We start from the raw sequence: 19,818 nt of genomic DNA, 5'->3' as shown, positions 1-19,818 counted from the left end.
TTTCCCACCGTTTTTTTTTTGTATATTAATTCATAGAGCTTCGTCGATCTCAACATTTTCATATACAAGTTCTATATAGATTTGTAATAATATGTATATATAATCAATTTCATAAAAAATCACTCTGTAGTTGTTCTTTGCGCCGCTTGTTTGTTTCCGATTTTGCGTGTCTCTCTCTGCCTTAATTAGTACGGGATATGTGGTCCAAACGAATTCTAGTTTTGTATGGCGGCTGAATTTTGCGCGCTTTCGAAATCGACAGCAAAACTCAGCTCTGCTCAACTGGAAGGTGTCGGCTAAAATTATCATTTTCAACGTGAGCACTAATCGAATTGAGACGATGTATATGCAGAGGTACGCGAGCTGAAAGTGTTTTGAAAGTAGCACACTGTTTGAGAAGTATGAAAAGTTCTTGGCGCGTTGGAGAAACTTCATAATTATGCTAAAATTGATGTTGAAACATTTCAACAGCGAAGGGATGAAAGTTTTTAATCAAAATTGAACAACACCATGCACCATAATTTAAGTTCACAAATGAATTTTGTTCAAAGAAATGTTATCGCAGTTTAAAAAGGGGATGAATTAACAGACAAAAAACAACTCAAAAGTTTGATCAGGTGCAATCATGAATTTCTTTCTAGATCCTACCAAGCGACTTTAATGATCTATATATTAAATTCCTTGCATTTTGAGCACCATTTGCGATTACAGTACTTCGACATATACCGCGTGAAAAGAAAAATCGCTCGCATAACCTCTGCGCAGTTATTTTGTAACGTTAAATTCTTTAGCAGGCAAAGACATTTTGAAGTTTTATTGAAATCACTTCAGGAATTTTTACCAGCTCCGATAATTTTTATTAAATTAATGGTTTAAAACTGCTATAACAATAAAAATATGAGCTATTTTTTATTCTGGAAATGTAGGGTATATACAAACACTCATTTACCCAGAAAAACTGTTGTATGCGGGATCGTACCAATTGCCTCTATGATCCCACAAAATATGAATATGTAGGTTTGATTGATAAATGAATGAAAATTTTGTAAATTTCTGCCTTACTAAGCACAAATTCAGAATAACCAATATCAGTGTTTTTTCCGTATGGAGTTCAAGGGGATCCATATTACGAAGTAATTTAATATTGGCAAACCTGGATTTTTCAATCTCAGCTTGTGTTCAAATTAATCAATAATTTTATAAAGAGTGGATATTTTGAAAGTTGATGAATATTTTTTATATTAAACTTAATTTTCATTGAAGCCGTATAAACTTTGCCTGATAAACAACTCACCGTCCCAAGATTTGTGCACATCATCCCTGTGCCAAAATATTTGGCATATATCGCCATTCACGCATCACTTTCGTACCCTCCAGAAAATGAGCTCCCAAACCCCCCACAGTCCGCGGGCCTGAGCAAAGACCTCTTGCCGTGTTCGTTGTGTACCCATGTGAGACAAAAATCTGCTTGAACAAACGACGAGAGAGCATTATTTTATCATAAATTATAAAGATTACAACGCAGATGAAAAATCTGCTGGGTCTGAGAAACACACCGCCAACCGCGTCCTCTAGACCGTGGTGACACGGTCCACGTAGCACAGGGACGAGTTGGCGGTGTCCGTTTGTCAGCTGAACGAGAGGTCTTTGCCCGAGCTGCCCGAGGGCAGCAGCATGCGCAGGCGCGCCTGCTTCTTGCGCCGCCGGTAGCACGCTTTGTAAGCGCTGACGCTTAGCGCAACGCACAGCGACGACAGTGCTGCCACCACGACCAGCAGGTAGAGCAGCTGCGGCAGCCGCAGGAAGTAGGGCGCGCACGACTCGCTCGCCTCGTCGAAGCCCGACGGACAGTGTTGCACGCCGTCGCAGAAGAGGCTTGCGTTGATGCATGCCTGCAGCTCCGGGCAGTGGTGCGAGCAGTGCGACGGGTTCGCCTCGTCGCCGCCTAAGCTGCTCATCACGAAGCCCGCCGGCGGCAGGATCGCTGGTCCCAGACGTTTGCGGATCGGTGACACCTGGAGAAAATCATTTCTGTTATTTCTGAATAGTAAGAACTAAGATCGTTAGTTACTCATTTTAATCTAAAAATATCCTGATCAACCTATACGGCTTTGTTACACAGCAAAATTATTCCGTTGATTTTTTCAAATTTTAAAAAAATATATTCATCATTATGATAAGTAAATGTTTTAGAAATATTTTAAATTTGATAAATTCGAATAGCTGTGAAACCAAAATTTTATTAAAATTTACGATTTGCAAAAAATGTATATTTACCTGAAGCTCTTTAATTAACTCGGGAAGTTTTAAACTTGTGTTGTTTTGAAAAAAATTGAGGTAAAATTAAGAAGGCATTTCCTAAGAAAGAAACCCAACAAACTGCCCCTACTCTGCGTGGAAATTATTTTAGGATGGGCTTCTACGAGTTAATTTTGAAGAAGAAAAATTATCTCCTACACCCTCGATTTAGACACTACACTGTTTCGGCCCCTCGGGTATCATGAAAGCATAGTTTTTTTGCCTACGGAACAAAAATTCAACACATTATTTTCTTTTTAAACATTCAGTACAATCATCCGCATTCTCCGTTTCTTTCCAAATTCATTTAGTTCCTTGTGTAAGCTATAAATTGCCTATTTTTCTATCATGTATGAAACAAAGCTTCAACTCTTTCTTATATGAGCGTGCGTTTCAGCTCTTTTTAGCAGATAGCATGTTCGAAAATAATTTTTGCTCGCGAGTACACAAAAATTAACAATACAAAACAAATATTTGTTAAACTCAAATCAAACCTCAAGCCACGAGACTGAATAGGTTCCGGGCTCCCTGGCGACAAACTCGACCAGCAGGCGCCTCCTGGTCTCGTCCAGCCCGGTCGAGATGTTTTCGTGGGTGTCCCACCCTTCGGAGAAGACCTCGACCACGGCGTCTCTATCAAAGGATGTCGGACAGACAAGCGCTCGCAGCTTGCCGCTGGAGTAGATGACCAGCCTGTTTTTGGTGAGGCAGTTGTGCGCTGGCAGACGCGGGGTAATCACGTTGCTTGATTCGTTCACGCTGCTCGCGGGCAGGGGTTCAGGCATCTGGTGACCTCTGACCTTCACGTACAGGTACTTGCCCATGGCCGGCTCCACCATCCATGGATAGTTTTCACAGTAGATCTGAAATTTAATTTATTTAGAATAAAAATCTAAATCTAGGATATTTTGAATGACAAACAAAAAAAGTGAAAATTGAAAATTTTGTAAGATTTTCAATATTTTGTCTCGTTCTCTTAGTATCTTAGTTCCTGTTCCTTAATATCGTGTCAATAACAAAAAAAACTCCAGTTAACAACAAACAATTTCATCAATGTTAATTTTGGTGAAATTTTAAATAAAAATATGGAGTTTTAAAAGCCCTAGCCATAAAAAAGCTAATTTATTTTGTTTTTGTGCAAACTGGAGAATATATCTTTAATTTTGAAATTTTATGTACCTCGTCATTAGTGATGCTCGGTGATCTGAAGCGGATGTCGCCGCTGGGCCCGGTAACTTTCCTGCTCCTCGTGCAGGCGGGAGTGGCGATAAACTCGAAGCGACCCTCTACCATGATATCGTCGTAGTCTAAGTGGGGACCCATGTCGTGAGCCTCCAAAACCAGCTCCACCGAGTGCGAAGTGGAGACATAAATCAAAGGGGCTACTTCAGAGGAGCACGCGCATTCTCTTGGCACCAACACTGCATCCTCCTGATGCTAAAACAAGATTATGAGGATACACACACACACGCGCACACGCACACGTCTGAATGCGCGCACACAAAAAGTTTCGCTCATAAATAAAAGATTTAATATCTCGAGTGCAGCGAAAAATACATGTCTTTCTATTTGTTCGAACCTGATTCCAAGGCACTTCGTGGATCACAACCATGGCTGTTCTGTTTCCAATGCATCTGTGCCTGCCGACCACCGGATCCAGCACGGTCTGACACCTTCCGGGCCCTGTGGCTAGCCGGTTGATGGTCAACTTGACACGCTCGCCCAGATCTGCTTCAAACCGGAACCGACACCTGTACCAATTTCCTTTCTCATTATACTCATACATACAGTGTCATTACGTTATGTGTGTTATTGACATAATTTTATGGATGATTACACTTTTGGAAATTAATGTTTTCCGGATAAAATATACAACATTCTTGTGATATTTATTAAGAGAGAAAATATTCATTTCAGTGCATCTGTCCAATTCTAGTGCGGAAGTTTCTTTGTAGTAAATTAAAACGATAGAAACTAATCATTTTTAAAAATCATAAAAATAGCTTATCAGTCTCCTTTTAGCTCAGAATGCAATGATGATTATTTTTAAAACAATTTCCATGTTCCTCAAAATGACGTGCATAGAGTTTAAAAGTTTTTCAACTCACTTGAGGTGTCTTGCGCCTCCCCTTCCAAACAGGAAGATGTCCTTTGGAGAACGGAAAGAGTTTTCTCGAAGGTCTCGGTAGGGCACCAGCACGTTCGACGGCAGCACTGGCCCCGTTTTGTGGCGGCTGATAAAGCGTCTGTCACATGGACCCGAGCCGAAGGGCTCGCCGTCCATGCGGGGATCGACAAACTCGTACAAAAGTGTGAATCGCACTGGGCGCAGGGTGGTGGATTCTTCTTGTCGCACCTCGATGGTCACGCTCGCACCGGATGAAACAAAACTCTCGCTTGAAGATGGTCTGCACGGCCGCGGGCTGTAAATTTTAAAATAGAACATTCCACGATTTTTGAGTCAATTGAAAAATATAACGTTTTGCAGTCTAACAAAACATTAAATTGATTTTTGTTATTAGATAATTGTTTTCATCGCTTTCTTACTTTTGTTGTTTGAAATTTATTTTATATAGTTGAAGTTACTTTAGAGCTTGCTAAATAAATTTTAGCTCTCCTCTTTATACGTACATTATAATTCTAGATACGCAACAGATTCCAGCGAAATGTTTGCAATTTAGTCATGAAATATTTAGGCATTGAATATTATCAGAATTTTATCATATGGTGTCTCAATATTAATTAATTCATCTCAATGATATCTGAGGAATGCTCCAATTTTCAATTTACTCTATCGAGAATCTCTAGGTACATAAGGTAAACAAAGTTAGTGAATATAAATGGTGATTGTATCTTTTTCTAACAGAAGAGCCAGTAGAAGTGTCTATATTACAATGTCCATTAGTAGCCACTGCTTGGAACAAGTTTTTATTTAATTTTAATATACTTACATGTGCTATTAAAATAATTTAGTTAATTATAAAAAAATAATATAAGAAATCATTTTAGTAAAATGTTACAAAATTTTTATCAATATAAATACAAAAATTTTAACTTCAAAAGAAACACAGTATAATTAAAAAAGAATTAACGTTAATTTGTTTTATTTACAAACTATATTTATAACTTAATTATATTATTTTTTTGTAAATTTTGCATCCAGCCTTGTCTTCTTTCCAGGCCAACTTGGAATTTTCGCTTCAAGTTTAATATCTCAAGTTGTGTTGTATTGCATGGTAATTTAAAAATATGAAAGTATGTTATATGCACCTTCTTGTTCCATTAGCAAGGAGGAGATGTTCGCAGCTCTTGTCCACCAAGTCCTTGCAGTAGCGGCCCAATAGCGACACGTTCTTGCCGAAACTGTAGCCTGGGTTCGCGGTCGCCATGACGGAGCTGGGGAAACGCGTCCTCTCACTGCCGGCAGTTGATGCCATATTAATTCCAAGTGGCCACGTAGAACGAAAAGCTTTTACCAAAAAGGACCGCTGTCGCAGTGCTGCTTTATGGGCACGGCCACGTCGCCGTCCCAGATGCGCAGCTCGGCGGTGCACTTGTCGTCCTGGTACGTTGGGTCCAGCGACGAGCCTACGTGGTACTTGAGCATCGAGATCCACACCTTGCTGCTCGCCTCCGCGGCCGAAATGTGGTACAGGCACGTGGTGTTCGGCGCCAGCGAGTGCTTCGGATTCTCCAGCCGACCGCCGGCGTCGCTGCAAGGGCCACAGGGGTTGATTATGCGGTTAAAACGACGAGACTAAGTGGCGGTCACTTACCTCCGGCCGTTGGGAAGCATGTCTGTCGATTGCCTAATCCAGAATTCACACCGCTTGTTGCGAGCGTAGGTCGGCGTGTGAAGTGGAACTAGTTTGACCTGAAAAAGGGAGTTTTATAAATTGCAACTAGGGCTGGGAATTTAAGACGATTTTTTAGCTAAAAAAATCAAGACTTTAGAGCTCCAGAAAGTTAAATTAAATAATTTAATCAGAGGGAATAACAGCAAATACGTAACTTTTAAAATTATAACAGCAAATGCGTGTAGTAAAATGTTTACTAAAAAAGTATTACAATATATATGCAGAAATAATTGCTATGCCACACTATGTGGTTTTAATTAAATTTTGCCATCCCGTGGAGATGATTTACCTCGACATCTAATTGGAAGCCATGAAGCGCACTTGTGACACCTCCGGCGGGAAACGAGTTGGACGTCGTCTGGTCGCCGGCACTCTGCGGCGCCAGAAACGTGCCGTAAGGCGAACTGGTGAACTCGACGAGCAGTTCGGGCCCTGAGGAAATGGCCGGTGGCACCGGTTGGCCGCCGCCGCAGAAGCGCATGAGGATCGGGTCCCGCGTCGTGTAGCCGTCGTAGATGGTCACGTAGTCCTGCACCTCGTCGCACTCCTGCCAAGTCTGTGGGCGGATCGGAAAATAGAAGGCGTGAAATCTGGATTCCCCGGAGGCATAATTAGAACGAGAAATAAAAAATGCAAAGCAAAAGGCGCCCGGGGCGCACAATGCACGACCGCATTTTTTTGTATTCAAGCCGCGAGGCTGCTTGAATAAAATCTGCATGCAAATGAAGTTGACGACGGGTGAAAAGCAGGCAGATTTCTGCGCGTGACAAGCACCTTGAGGCGATGCGAAGTTACGCGGCCAGCATCGCCAGTGACGGGCATCGTGTCGGATGACCTGACACTGCCTGGGAGGGTGCTGTGGCTGCGAATGGCCACTAGCTGACCTGATGGCTGCGAGATGGAAATCAAGGCGTGCGTGCCTGCGGTAACCTGCAGAAAATTTTGTTAAACATTTCAATTCTCTTGTGTCTTTTTTTAAATTTTTGTTACAGTAGTTAAATTACACTAAGTCAGCGGAAAACGTTGAAGCTTTTTAAAACCAGAGTTAAAAAGAATATTTTCAGTGATTTTCTACGTGTTGAATTGAGAGAATCAACTATTCCCACCTAAAGTGGGCGTAAACACGTTTATTTATTTATGTTTTTAGTAATCTGGGGTCAAGTTTTGCTGCTGATTTGTAATCAAAATAGATTGAATCTAAAATGGGTATTTAGATAAAGAGCGAGTTGGAATCTATAAATTTGCTGGGACCACAATATCAGAGTAAATCCAAGGGAAGTTATTGTTGCATAGTAATGAACGAAAAAAGGAGCAGAATTCAGTACAATATTTTTTGCGTGAGCTTGTACTAAAATTGATTTTCTGCTGTTATTCGAACAATGAAAACACGCAATCCTTTCAACTGAAAACCCGGCAGTTGTGGAGTATTGGATACCGGGGACTAAAAACCTTTCACATGACAAATGATGTGAGGAGTGAGGTTCAATAATTTCGTGAACTTTGACATTAATGATCGTGAATTACTCCTCAACGAGTTGTTGTCGTCTTCTGACACTTGGAAAAGTTTGCAACTTGATTTTCTTGTAGTCAAACTCGCGTCCATTCTGGCAGCAACAATTGAGAGATTGGATTGTCAAGTCGCGGCTTCAGCGCTATCAGACCTTGGCCAGGCCGCGTTTTAATAATTGAATACGGCAGCAAATGGACTTCCAATGAGTTACGACGAGTTTAGAAAATTACTAAGAGTGCGCAAAAGAGCAAAGTTTTTTTGTACACACTCGCAGAATTGATCGCGAGTTCAACTTGGACTCGACTTTCGCGCGGTCATCAATAAAAGCTATAAAACTTCTCGAAGTTGAAAAAGAGTAATTTTGCAAAAATAGGAGCGTGCCGCGCGCCGTTTGCTGAGCAAGCGCGAAATAAATTAGCTTTGGCGCACAAGTGCTGGCGCGAACGGTAATAAACAGCATCTTTTGCGCTCACTCGCTCGCACGCCCGACGCCGGGCCGAGGCAGACTGATTGCCTCTTGTTAAAAAACGAGCGTGACTGGCATCATTAGCAATCACAGCCGCACGTCCACTTCCGCTCGCAACGTATACACACAATCTCTCGCTTTGACTCAAAACCAGTATTTGACGATCGATTACACCATATCGAATAACTTCAACTTGCGAAAACGTAATTTGAGAACTTTGGAAACAAATTATAATATTGGTAAGGGGCGGATTTGGTCAAGGAATACAAATTTGAATTATTAGGTCAGGAAGTTACTTCTGCAGAAAAGTTTAAAATGTCTTTTTTATAGAAAATTTCGCAGGCACTGTTTTAGCTTCCAAAAACTAACTTATTTAACAAAAATTATGACATTAATGCTGTCGGCATTTTTGATCATTCCCACAATTAGTCATGGATACGTTGATGCATCACAGTCAAAGTCAAAATCAAAAGCTTGTGAGAAAGGGCGACACTTCAGGCAATTAAGTTGGTCAAAACCCTGTCCAGTGGAACAAAGCCGAAGTGGGCCCAGACCAGAAAAATGCAAAGAACAAAAAATACATCATATAAAATAAAACTAATCGATTTTCACAGTGAAGGAATCTAAGCAATCACATGCAGCTTGAAGCCATTGAAGTTAAAGAATAATAAAAACGAAATAGTTTTTAATTTGTGTTGAAGTAATTAGTTATAGAAAAAAGGCTGGGAAAATTGTGGACCTTTCGAACGCACGCGTTTAAGTATGAATTGTTTTTTAATTGAATTGATAAGAAATCCTCTGGTTTTAATTTAAAATTTAAAAGTAATAAATTTAAAAAAAATCATCAGACGTGCCCTCGTTACAAAACGTTGCGTAAATTCGTTTTGACCTGTTTCTGATAAAAAAACATTTTTTTCTGAAACATCAAACATGAAATTTATTTTTAGGTCATATCGAATCTTCATCTTTCAACTGTGTTTCTTTTTTGCTAGACCAGTGCCAAGGCGATATTTATCAAACTCTTTTAGTTTCACTGCAATCACCTCGTGCTGTCTAACGGCGTAGTAGCAGGTGACGTTGCGCGGGTAGAGTCCAGGGAAGTTTGGCGATTGCAGTCGGCAGCGTTTCTTGTCGCAGTCGCTGTAAATGCGCGAGCAGTAGGTGCCGGGGATGAGGTCCCCGAGGCTGAAGGCCAGCTCCTTGTGCGAATCGGCCTGCTTGTCCGCCTTCTCCTTCTTGCGCTTTCTCTCAGGCCTGGCGAGCGGCGCCGCGGTGGTCGCGTTCCCCGGCAGAAAGGCGTGCAGCGGGGAGGCGGGGGTGCCGCCTCCGTAACGCACCACCGCCGAATCACGCGATAGCACCTAATTGGACAATCAGCCGAGTGAAAAAGTTGGCGCCCGCAAAAGTTGGTGTGTGAGTGCGGTTAAAAAGTTTGCTTTCAGCGGTTTCGCAACGGAGGAATAAAAGCGATCGCACGCACCTTGAAGCCGACGCTGAAGTCAAAGTTGTAGCCCATCGACGACATCCCTGCTCCTGAGCTCCCCAGGGGGATGTTGTTGCCGCTCGAGGGCACACGTAGAAGGCGGAGGTGCAAAGTCACGCTGCCTGTTTCACTACAAAGATAAATTCGATCGTAATCAGATAGTTGAAACACTTTCTGAGAAAGTAAAACACAAATCAAGAAAATTTCACAAATTACGTTCTATCAACTTTTTGGGCATTAACAAAATAGGGAGATACTTCCAGGTCTTTCTTGGTCTTACCATCGAGGAAAAGCATGGAATCCGACGTTTTTAAAAGAAGAAAAACTCATCCAATACATATGTCGCTTTGTGATGTTAACCAAGTTCACTGGTCGAATTTTTGTTTTGTCAGTTGGAGTTTTCATGTTTTCAGGGACAATTTTCAAGAAGAAAAAATTTTAATTTTTTACTTTTTGAATGTCCTGATATATTTCCTTTTTTTGGGCAAACAACCAAAATATATTTCCTTTTATCACGTAATTAACGACGTAGAAGTTTTCCTAAAATTTCTGACCGATATTAAGTGCTCTGGAAAATTTGAATGCAGAAATGTAACAGCTTTTGTGATATAGTTTTAAAATTTTCAAAGTTATTGTTATAGAATCAAGCTTTTTGGTCATTTAAAATTTTACGGCCTCCATAACTTCCTGGTAAGTTTAAATTAACTTTCAAATTGGATAGAGGAAAATATTTTTCAAAAAAATTTCAAATTTTATGAGCTTTCCGAATTTGAACACATTTTTTATCTAGCTCTCATAGCAGCTAAGTTATAAGGCCAAATTCTTACCCCTAATGCAATTCATTATTAAATTTTCAAATTGAAATCTTTGTTTAAACCAGAAAAATGTTGTCAATCCAGATAAAATATTTCACTTAACCTAATATCTTTTACAGAGTTTTCAAAATTCTAGATTTGAATGTTCATATAACTCGAAAACCGCAAATAACCTAAAGTTTTACTTTTAAACTCTGCATGATAGTAAAAAGAAAAATAATTGTTTCGAATCAATAAGTGTGTACTCCTTGTAAAATATTCCGACTAACTTAAACACTCAATAAAGGAAGTAATTATTCAAGAAAAAAACGATAAAGTGAACAAATTGAAATTTACAATTTATAATTTTACAAAACATATTTGTCACACAGTTATCGCGATTTTCTGTGATGAAAATTGAGGTAAAATCCATGCATAAGGAGAGACTCAAGCCCGAAAATGAGGCTTCATTTCAGTCAGCCAAGCATGTGATGCAGTAAAAGGGGTCCTTTATGCTCTCTTCCCGCCATTAAGGAAGACGATACGAAGCAATTTTCGAGCGTCGCGCACGTACCTGTAATATATGGAAGGCGGTCCCCAGGCCGTTCCGCACCAGCGGCCGCCGACTAGCGGCCGCTCCAGCGGCGACTCGGATATCTGCAAGTCGCCATCTGGACAGCCGGCCTGCGTCCACGAGGTGAACCTGCCGAGGGTGAAACTGTCGAAGGTCAGCTGCGGACAGAAAGGAAGAGACAGGTGCGGATTATTTGCTGAGCATGGTGGCCATAAAAAAGGCGTCCAAGCATATAAAGCCACGCGCGTCTCCGGCGTTTACTGTCAATAAAAGTGCGGCCGTTAAATGAGCCTTTCTAGGGCGTGAGAGCAGACGCGGCGTCTCTGAAATATTCAACGAACAGATTGCAGCGAGCACGCTTTTGTCGGCTGTGAGGGTTTGCCGCTTCGCTGAGCACTCGAATCCAACGAGTTCTTATTATTTATATAGACGGTACATTTTAATACTTGAACACCTCATGCGTGTCGATTTTTATGAACAAGGTCTGAAACTTGGTAGACGTGGTATTTTTTCCTCCACTCTGTCGGTGATTAATGTACTTGGAAATTTTGCTCGGGGTTGACAGGTTGGAGAAAAATCAAGATTATTCTTTTTTGTCAACATTTTGGTAATTTAGTAAGTATTTATTATATTTAAAGAAATAAATTTTGTAATTATACTCATGATTTAATTTATCGGTACACCTCTCTTGAAATGGGCGAACCACTCGCGGAAGCTTCGTGTTCCAATAACACGGGCGCATGGCCTTATTGGAGGAAGCCAAGTCCAGAAAAGGACCAGCTCTCTCTTTGGGATCTTGTATTGAAACGCTAGATATTCGTCTCGTGAAATTTACTCAAGCATTCTTCCTAGTTTTAAATAACTAATCGAAAGTATAATTAATGAAAAGAATCAGCATTTGCTACAGTCATAATTAGAATTAAAAATTTAGAGCTGAATTTATGTAGCTTAAAATTATTTTAGCAGCACGATCATATTAGCTATCGTACCCAATGAGATAGATCTACATAGATCCGCACAAATTACCAAAATTTTATGTCAAAATAAAAATAATAGACACATCAAAGTTTGAACATTTGATTGGAATAAAAAATACATACAAAGCCAATTATATGGATCCAACAAAAAGAAAATATTGAAAATTTCATTGCTACAAATTAGTTTTAAAAAGATAATCTCAATACGAAAAGTGAGAATAAAAATTCTTATCAAAGATCTCACTTTCGGCTAAGGAATTCGAATTAATTTCCCACGTCAGGTCTACAGGATCATTGGTTTCGATAGGTGAAAGAGGGCAATTCCAAATCAGAGCTAACAGATCAATCTGGAAAAGCAATTTCCCTGGTGCTCACCTGCACGATGTCGCCGTACTCGCCGCCAGGCGCCTTAAAATTGAGATCACATATAAAAGGAAGTCTGTCCTCTCTGGGTCTGTGGACCGAAAGCTGATAAGTCTTGCCCAAGTCGCCCATGTACGTCCGGTTGCAGGCTGAAAGCAGGGGGAAGAGAGTCGGAGCGTTAGTTACACAACTCTTTCTCCCGCCTCCGACGGAAGAGGCCTTGAGAGCGACGACTTATGCAACCCGCGCGTCGGTGCGCACCAGCGGGTTGCATAAAACGATCGCTGCAGGCGGACTCACGCGTGCAGGAGCGAGGCTCGTCGGTGCCGTCGCCGCAGTCGTCGACGCCGTCGCAGAACTTGGTGACGGTGATGCAGCGGTGGTGGGCCGAGGCGCCGCACGTCAGCTCCGACTGGCGGCACGGCCCCGGTGCGACGCCTGCCGGCGCCGCCAGGTGGGTGGCGGCCGCCAGAAGCACCGTCGCGTGCAGAAGCGCTGCAACAACGAAAAAGCGTTGGTTTAAAATTGGCTCGCTTTCATCATCCGCATAGTCATATAAAAACTTTGGCATATTTCGTTTTGGCTGCTAACAACACAAAATATTATAAATAATTATATAGGAAAAGTTTTTGTTGGGGGAAGTTGTATCGCGGGGATTCAAAATACTTTGTCTTAAATTACTTCGGTTTTTATAATATACAGTATATCCTAAAATAAGTGTAGTCGATTGTCTAAATCGACCAGTGATTCAGGATTAAGAAACAACTGTTAGTTAATTCTGTGATAAAATGCCTGTAAATGCATTTTACCAATATTTTCCAGCAGTGTTAATTAAAAATGTCAAATTTCAGAGGTTGCAGTTTTTACGTACTTTAGAAACAACAAAGACATTACTAGCTTGTGTCCAGAAGGTTAAATTGATAATATTTGATTGTTTTAGTCATAAATAGAGGTCCCGGCCGTGTAATTTTCGGCGGTCGTGTTGTCGTTTTTTCACTGCTTTACAGTTTATCAGGTTCCCTATAAATATGTTACCAAGCGTGCTTATTTATGAGCTGAATGTTTCATATGCATTAGACACGCTTGTTGGTAGATTCAACTTGACAATAAATCGATTCAGTAGCTCCTGTGTCTCCGTTACAAGAGGGAAATGATTTTTTGTCTGCAAGCATCAAGCCAACTTTGCAAACGCCTGGTGAATTTTGACAAGTTGTTTACATGGTAGCACGTTCTCCTTGCGGAACAAGCCGAATGCGTTTCCGACCAAGATGAAATAGAGCGGCATGCAAATTAGGTCGCCGATTGAAGAGTTCTCTTGCACGAGATCAATGTTGTTGGATCGATAAATGCAAATTTGGTCGCACGCTAATGATCGCATACGAGGCTGGCGGAGAAGCGCTCTCGCGATTGTTTGTTGAATCACAATGCGAGCAAATGTTTCCGCAGGGGATAACGCGTGTATCGCTCACTCTCAATATGCGACTTCATTCCGGGAGATTGCTGAACTTTTGTTTGCTAAACGCCCCTTTTACTGCCGCTTTTTATTCGTGCCGACTGCAAAATAATAAAGAGCAGGAGGGTTTTTCCCCAGCCAGCATGGTGGAATTGATTTCGGGGAAAAAGTAATGATAAACGTGTGTGGGCGTGTGTGGATAAATCGAAAGAGAAAGGCGGCGGGCGCAGGAGACGAGTCGATAACAGCACCAATTTACGGGAATCAATTTTCTCTCTCGAGTGTTGCCTTATTTTGCATCTGCGGCCGCACCGAGTGGCTGGCTGCAAAGCGAACAGTCCTTTTCTTCTCTTGTCGCACCACGAGCGAGTAATATTGGCATTTTAAAGAGCGACCGATCGATTGCGTCAGGGTGCAGTGTGCGAATCACGCCTGCTCGCTCTCTCATGTCACTCGCGTCTTCTTTTTTCGCGCCACCGCAGCCTCTCTCTCGCTCGGCGCGAGCTATCGATTCTCGCACGCAGGACCATTCAGGCACAGGCAGCTCGTTCGCGGCGTGCGATATTGGGCAGACGTGCCGACGGGGGTGTCATTGCCACCCACCCACCCCACTCGGTCATTAGTTTGTCCTGTGTGTGTGTGCGGCGACGGCGGCGGTTTTTTTTCCTGCACAACCGTTTAATGGCCTACTCCCGAGTGCAGATTCGTTTCCGCTGCTGTGCCTCGCTCGAACTATCACCCCAGGGCGTGAACCAGAAAATCTGCCCGCTTTTTATTGCGCCCTCTTGAGTGCTGCCTTGTTTCGAATGGTCTCTCTGCCCTAATTCTCCGCTGCGAGCGACAAGAATTTTTATGAAGCTTTCCCTGCATGCGTCAATTTGTTTTTGGCTGCGCGTCTTTGCAGCGTGTTACGCAAAAATATTGTAGTGCTGGGGAAACTGGTAGAAATAAATTAAGTGACGAGTAGAAGCGCTGTGGATAAGGTCGGGTTTATAAAAGAAATTGTGAAACATTTTCCGCTCAATGAAATTCTCATTGGTGCATTTTTAAGAGAACATTCTAGCGTTACCTCTGCTAGGGTGCGTACGCACGTCAACGACTAAGTTCGGTCCCGTCAAATCTTTTCGGTGATTAATCAACGTATAAGTTATTCTCCCCTTTTCCTCTGAGGGCCACGACCCATATTGCCTCGAGAAATTTCCAACCCCAAAAAGGGCCAAACCAATCTGACCTCTGGCTGCCCCCAAATAGGTGACCAGTGTGGGACCTTTCGTTTCACTACGTCAATTCACACGGCATACGTCGGAGCTTCGTCATAGCGGCTGACCTCGTGTCAGGACCTTTTGCTTGGTCACACGATGGGCACCCCGTTTCAACTGACTCAACGGAGGAACACTTGAGCAACGTAATTCAAGGACGTTCAGCGGAAAAGACTCTCTTAAGTGATGAGTACAGCAGTTTTTCGAAAGTGCTTATTTGATTGTTTATGAATTCATTGTTCCCTGCTAACCCCTTCTTATAAAAATTTCGAATACGACAACACAGCTATTTCCCGTTGTCTTAGCCTATTCAATAAAATTGTTGTTCAACTGTTTCTGGTTGGTGACAATTTCCGTTTTTAATTTTGACATTTAATACCGATGGAAAACAGATTCCGAGACTATAAATAACTAATTTCGTGCATTGAATAATTTCTTACCACAGGCGAATCCTTTCACCTCTTTGGTTAAGATTCCAGTTACCGATACCGACAGCAGTTTAGGAAATTGGTTGGGTATCACATAATTTTTAGATATTTGACATAATTTCACACACTATTGGATAACATTACAACACTATTGGATGACGCAACCCCACAATAGTAATAAAAAGTAGTTTATTTTTATATTTTATTTGTTCTTTGTACAAATATTTTTTACAAAACAAAGTATTTTTGATAAGCTTAATTTAGATGTTTTAAAACTCATGAAATATAATCTGCATTTAAATATTTAATAGAACAAAGATCCTACGCTTACATACAAGTTTATTTTTAACACGGCAGTAATATAAGAATCGTTAGGTTCCACCGAGCCAATCAAACACATGACGATTGACCCTGATTGCCCAAAAGCTTTTTACTGCTGGTAGCCTGGCGCACAAAGTTCTTTTCGCGCTGCAGCACGCCAATCCTCACTTATTCACCCACCGAATTGATTTTTCCATCAAAAAATTCAGCGCTGCACCTCTATTTCCCACTCTAAACGAAGTAATGAGCCTTCCCATGCCCGAGTGGCAATCTCGTAATTTACGCTAATAGCAAATGGAATCTATAAATTGATCCGCCTCAGGTGTTCCGTGAAACGGCCTAATACAAAGGGGCCCGGGAAGCACTTCTCCGGCAGTGGGAGGGAAAAGGAGCCTCTTTATCGCGCGCGGCCGGAAAGGAAATGAACAAATTTAGCGGCGAAACACCTTTCGCAGGATTACGCGGCGAGAACAACTTTTGCCGCTTGCCAAAAGGAAAGGTCACTCGCTCGGCGGGAAAGAGAGCGAGCGAATGAGCGCGGAGTGTGTCAAGCACATGCAAAGCTAGCTCGCCACGTATTATTCATGCGAGGTCACACGGCTTGCAATATGTACACATTCGCACACGGCGCCGACAGAAAACACACAGTGTGAAATGTAATTCCTTTGTGACGTCAACGCGGAAAGCAAACCGAATCGCGAAAAATTCTCTCTTCTGTGGACTGGCTCGCAGAAAATCATCGCTGCAGAGGATGAAATATTGTCGCTCCAGAAGGATTAAATTTTTCTCTCGGCTGCACTCGTACCAATCCTATTTCTCTCTCTGTCATTTTTGCCGCTGATATTTGTTGTAATTGCAATTGCTTTCGAGTGTGTCGATCGATGCGGACCAGAAACGGCTGTCAAAACGGCACACTGTTTCATATACATTGCCTCTGAGACTTGTTTTTCCTCGAAGCTGCATTTTGTGGAGCTAAATTTTTTGTCACTATTCGTCAGAAATTATAAAATTGTATTGTTTAGTTCTTATGAACACGATCATTTTCTTTTTGTAAATATTAAGTGTATATTTGGAAAATTTGTGTGCTAAAATGTGTATATAATTATATGATATGTGCAAGGAAAAATGAACAGTATTATAGTAATCAACAAGAAATCTTTTTTTAAGTTGGCTGTTGCGAGAAGAATTACAAATAAAGGAGGAAAAATCAAAATTTATTTGCAGCATGCAGGCCTAGTTAAATTAAAGAAAACTAAGTTCTATAACTAAAAGTCAAATTAAAAATGACTCAAATTTAGATTCTCAGATTCAAACACTTGAAAGAAGAAATTGAATGTTGATTCCGGTAGTTGGTTATTGAAAGCACAATTGTATTTTATACTGTAAAAGACACTTCTTCTAACTTAAATCCCAGAACTAGGGAGTTTAATCAACAACAAGATGTAATCAGAGCTAGGAAAATCCTAGTTTCCCATATTGCGGTACAACTTAGTATTTTTAACCTATATTTTAAAGATTTTCCTAAAAAAAATACTACGTCGTGAGATAATGAAGTCTGTGTTTTGATTTTCCAATAATTTTTTAAAATTCAATTTAGTTCAAAAATCTAATTAAATTCTTTAAAAAATATACCATCAGGATCAAACAACATAAAAGTAATGTTCAAAATAAAAAATTAGAGTTGGTATCCCATCGAGATTCAGTAATCAAAAATTGGCCCTCATTTTTATTAATAATTTTCCATTAATAATGTAGACTCGCACTTGTGCTGAATTGAACGACCCCAAATGCGATGGGAACATTTGTATAAAACATTGTTGAGCAGAATAGCCGGAGCAAGAGCACTAATAAAAATTCCATATTCGAGTGGAGAGCTAGTTGGATTCAATTTCCTCGCGGCCATTTTCCGCTCCCTCCTCTATCAAATAAAGGGCAATAAATAAATTTTTAAGCGCGATCTAGGGACGCAACCCTCTCCGCTCTCGCTCACAAAGCAGTTTTCATTTCTCGAGGGAACGGCTTCTCGAGCAAAGACCCTGCTATAGCTTAATTGTGCGCAGCCAGCCGATGGATTGTGCCAGCTGCTGCCCCATGCAAATACTTACACACGCCGGCTCAGAATGATTGTCGACGAAAGAAAGGGCGTCGCATGCATCGAGCAGCCACTGCCTCTTCTGCTCTGGGCGCAGACAAAAACTTTGCAGACGACTGCTTTGTTGCTCACTTTCGGATCGGGCCAGCCCTCGGTCGTCGTGTGTTGTTTGCTCTGTATGTGTACATGTCGGCCGAGAATTCGCCACCACTCGACTCGCGGGGGTGGAGGCAAGGCAGGCAAGCAAGCAGTTTTTCCAGCAAGCAAGTCGTAAAGTAAAGCACGCCGACGAGCATCTTACAGCTCCTTTTGTCTCGAGAGCAGACAGAGACGCACAACTAACTCTTTTGGCACGAAATTTGCACTTCTCTGCTGAATGCGAGAAATTTGAGTTATATCTGCGTGAACGAGCATGCTCTCGCAACCAGAGAACAAGCAACCCTTCAGCGTCTTTCTTGTTCCCTTCGTCCCATGATGTTTTGCAATCACTAAAAAGCGGTTTTGTATTTCACGACTTTACAACGAAATTAGTTTTTACGGTTTCCACTCCATCTTCGGATAAAGTTCCAACGTAACAAGTCATAGAGGAAACATAAACTTCTCGGGCACGAATTAAAAGCAGAGCTCCCCCAGCTGCGGCTTTTTCGCTTTCCAGAGGCGTCAGATGGCCTACTTGTACGTTCTAAAACTTTATGCTGACATTCAACGGGGACAAAAATTATGCGACAAGCATTGAGAGAGCGCCCGCTGTGTCTCTCTGCGTTTTCCCTTCAATTGACGGAAAGAGAGGCAGTTGGACACAAACCGACTGCTGATTGACTCAAAATTGCCGTTGGGCGTTGCAACACAGGCCACTTCAGAGCCAGGTTTGCTCTCCACGAATTACAATAAAAAAGCACTCTGCCGGTGCTCGCAGACGCAGACGGTCGGCATATTATTTATGGCCATCATCATGTTGGCAGGGAAACTTTCTCCTCTGCTCTGCGCTGCTCTCCTTCTCCTCTCTCGCGAGAGAGCTCACGTTATTAAAATCGTCGGAAAGATTTCATCCTGCCCGGCCCTGTTCGGACCGGAGTATGCATCCATTCCATCTTGGCGAAAAATTTATGGCCGCCAGCTCCAAGTTGGCAAACAATAAAAACTCTGGCTCGAGAGCTTGATTTCACAGAGTACCCGTGGATCTCTCTTTCTCTTTCTCTCTGCAGGCAAAGCGCTTCTTCCTTTTATTGACACCGACAAGCCGGGCCGCTCTCTCGCAGTAGCGAGCCGGGACACACGCACGCACACTTAATTCTCGGCGGGACTCAAATTTCGAGCCGCAGCCGGCTTCACCGGAAACAAACAGCCATTGCTCGCGCTTGAGCCGCCGCGCGTATTGATCTCATCGCTGCTCCGCAAAGTGTCCAACCTTCTTCCACTGTATTGCCATAAATTTGCAGCGGCACCCGTGACGTGTCTATTTTCGCCGGCACGTACGCCCCCCTGCTTTCCGCAGTAAATAAAGAGAGCTGGCTGGCCGGCCGGGCTCCGTTCCCATTGCCGCCCCAGTTTAGCCCGTTTCGCGCACTTCGGGATTTCTTCTCGCCCATTGATCGCCGCCGGGCGGTAAAATGCACTTCGCTTCCCCCAACGCCCGCTGTGCACCACTTTGCCAAGGTTTGTTCAACTGTGGATTGCGCCCGAAGGACGAATTGCATGACAGCAAAAGCGCATTGTCGGGTGAAATCGCGTTCCACACTGATGGAGTGGAATTGCTGCTCTGCTTGCGGCAGGAACTGGGTGGCAGAGAAGTCAGTGAATTTGACCTTTTATTTTACTATTTCTTATAGTATCAAATTTTAAAATTATTTCCTCTCGTTACTAGGTACTCAAATGCCCCAGATTCACAATATTGAATGTAAAGAATTATGTAACTGAAACACAAATACCCAGAGAAACTAATT

At 42.1% G+C, this 19,818-nt stretch overlaps 1 protein-coding gene across 1 annotated transcript in view; it reads right to left on the bottom strand.

The window, feature by feature from the left end:
• Window positions 1–1,245: 1,245 nt before the first annotated feature.
• The window catches only part of LOC135942650 (uncharacterized), a 55,870-nt gene continuing 37,297 nt past the window's right edge, over window positions 1,246–19,818 (bottom strand). The window contains exons 2-16 of the mRNA XM_065488899.1: window positions 12,623–12,817; window positions 12,335–12,471; window positions 10,983–11,140; window positions 9,612–9,744; window positions 9,175–9,492; window positions 6,930–7,085; window positions 6,445–6,711; window positions 6,075–6,172; window positions 5,775–6,011; window positions 5,569–5,715; window positions 4,407–4,721; window positions 3,878–4,049; window positions 3,478–3,735; window positions 2,793–3,161; window positions 1,246–2,015 (exon numbers count right to left, since the gene is read on the bottom strand). Coding sequence (XP_065344971.1) covers window positions 1,629–2,015; window positions 2,793–3,161; window positions 3,478–3,735; window positions 3,878–4,049; window positions 4,407–4,721; window positions 5,569–5,715; window positions 5,775–6,011; window positions 6,075–6,172; window positions 6,445–6,711; window positions 6,930–7,085; window positions 9,175–9,492; window positions 9,612–9,744; window positions 10,983–11,140; window positions 12,335–12,471; window positions 12,623–12,817 — 3,347 coding nt within the window. The 3' untranslated portion in view covers window positions 1,246–1,628. The remainder of the gene's footprint in view (window positions 2,016–2,792; window positions 3,162–3,477; window positions 3,736–3,877; window positions 4,050–4,406; window positions 4,722–5,568; window positions 5,716–5,774; window positions 6,012–6,074; window positions 6,173–6,444; window positions 6,712–6,929; window positions 7,086–9,174; window positions 9,493–9,611; window positions 9,745–10,982; window positions 11,141–12,334; window positions 12,472–12,622; window positions 12,818–19,818) is intronic.

The sequence above is a fragment of the Cloeon dipterum genome, chromosome 4 (assembly GCF_949628265.1).
Source record: "Cloeon dipterum chromosome 4, ieCloDipt1.1, whole genome shotgun sequence".
NCBI classification, from domain to species: domain Eukaryota; kingdom Metazoa; phylum Arthropoda; class Insecta; order Ephemeroptera; family Baetidae; genus Cloeon; species Cloeon dipterum.
This window is presented reverse-complemented; position numbering and strand designations above follow the sequence as displayed.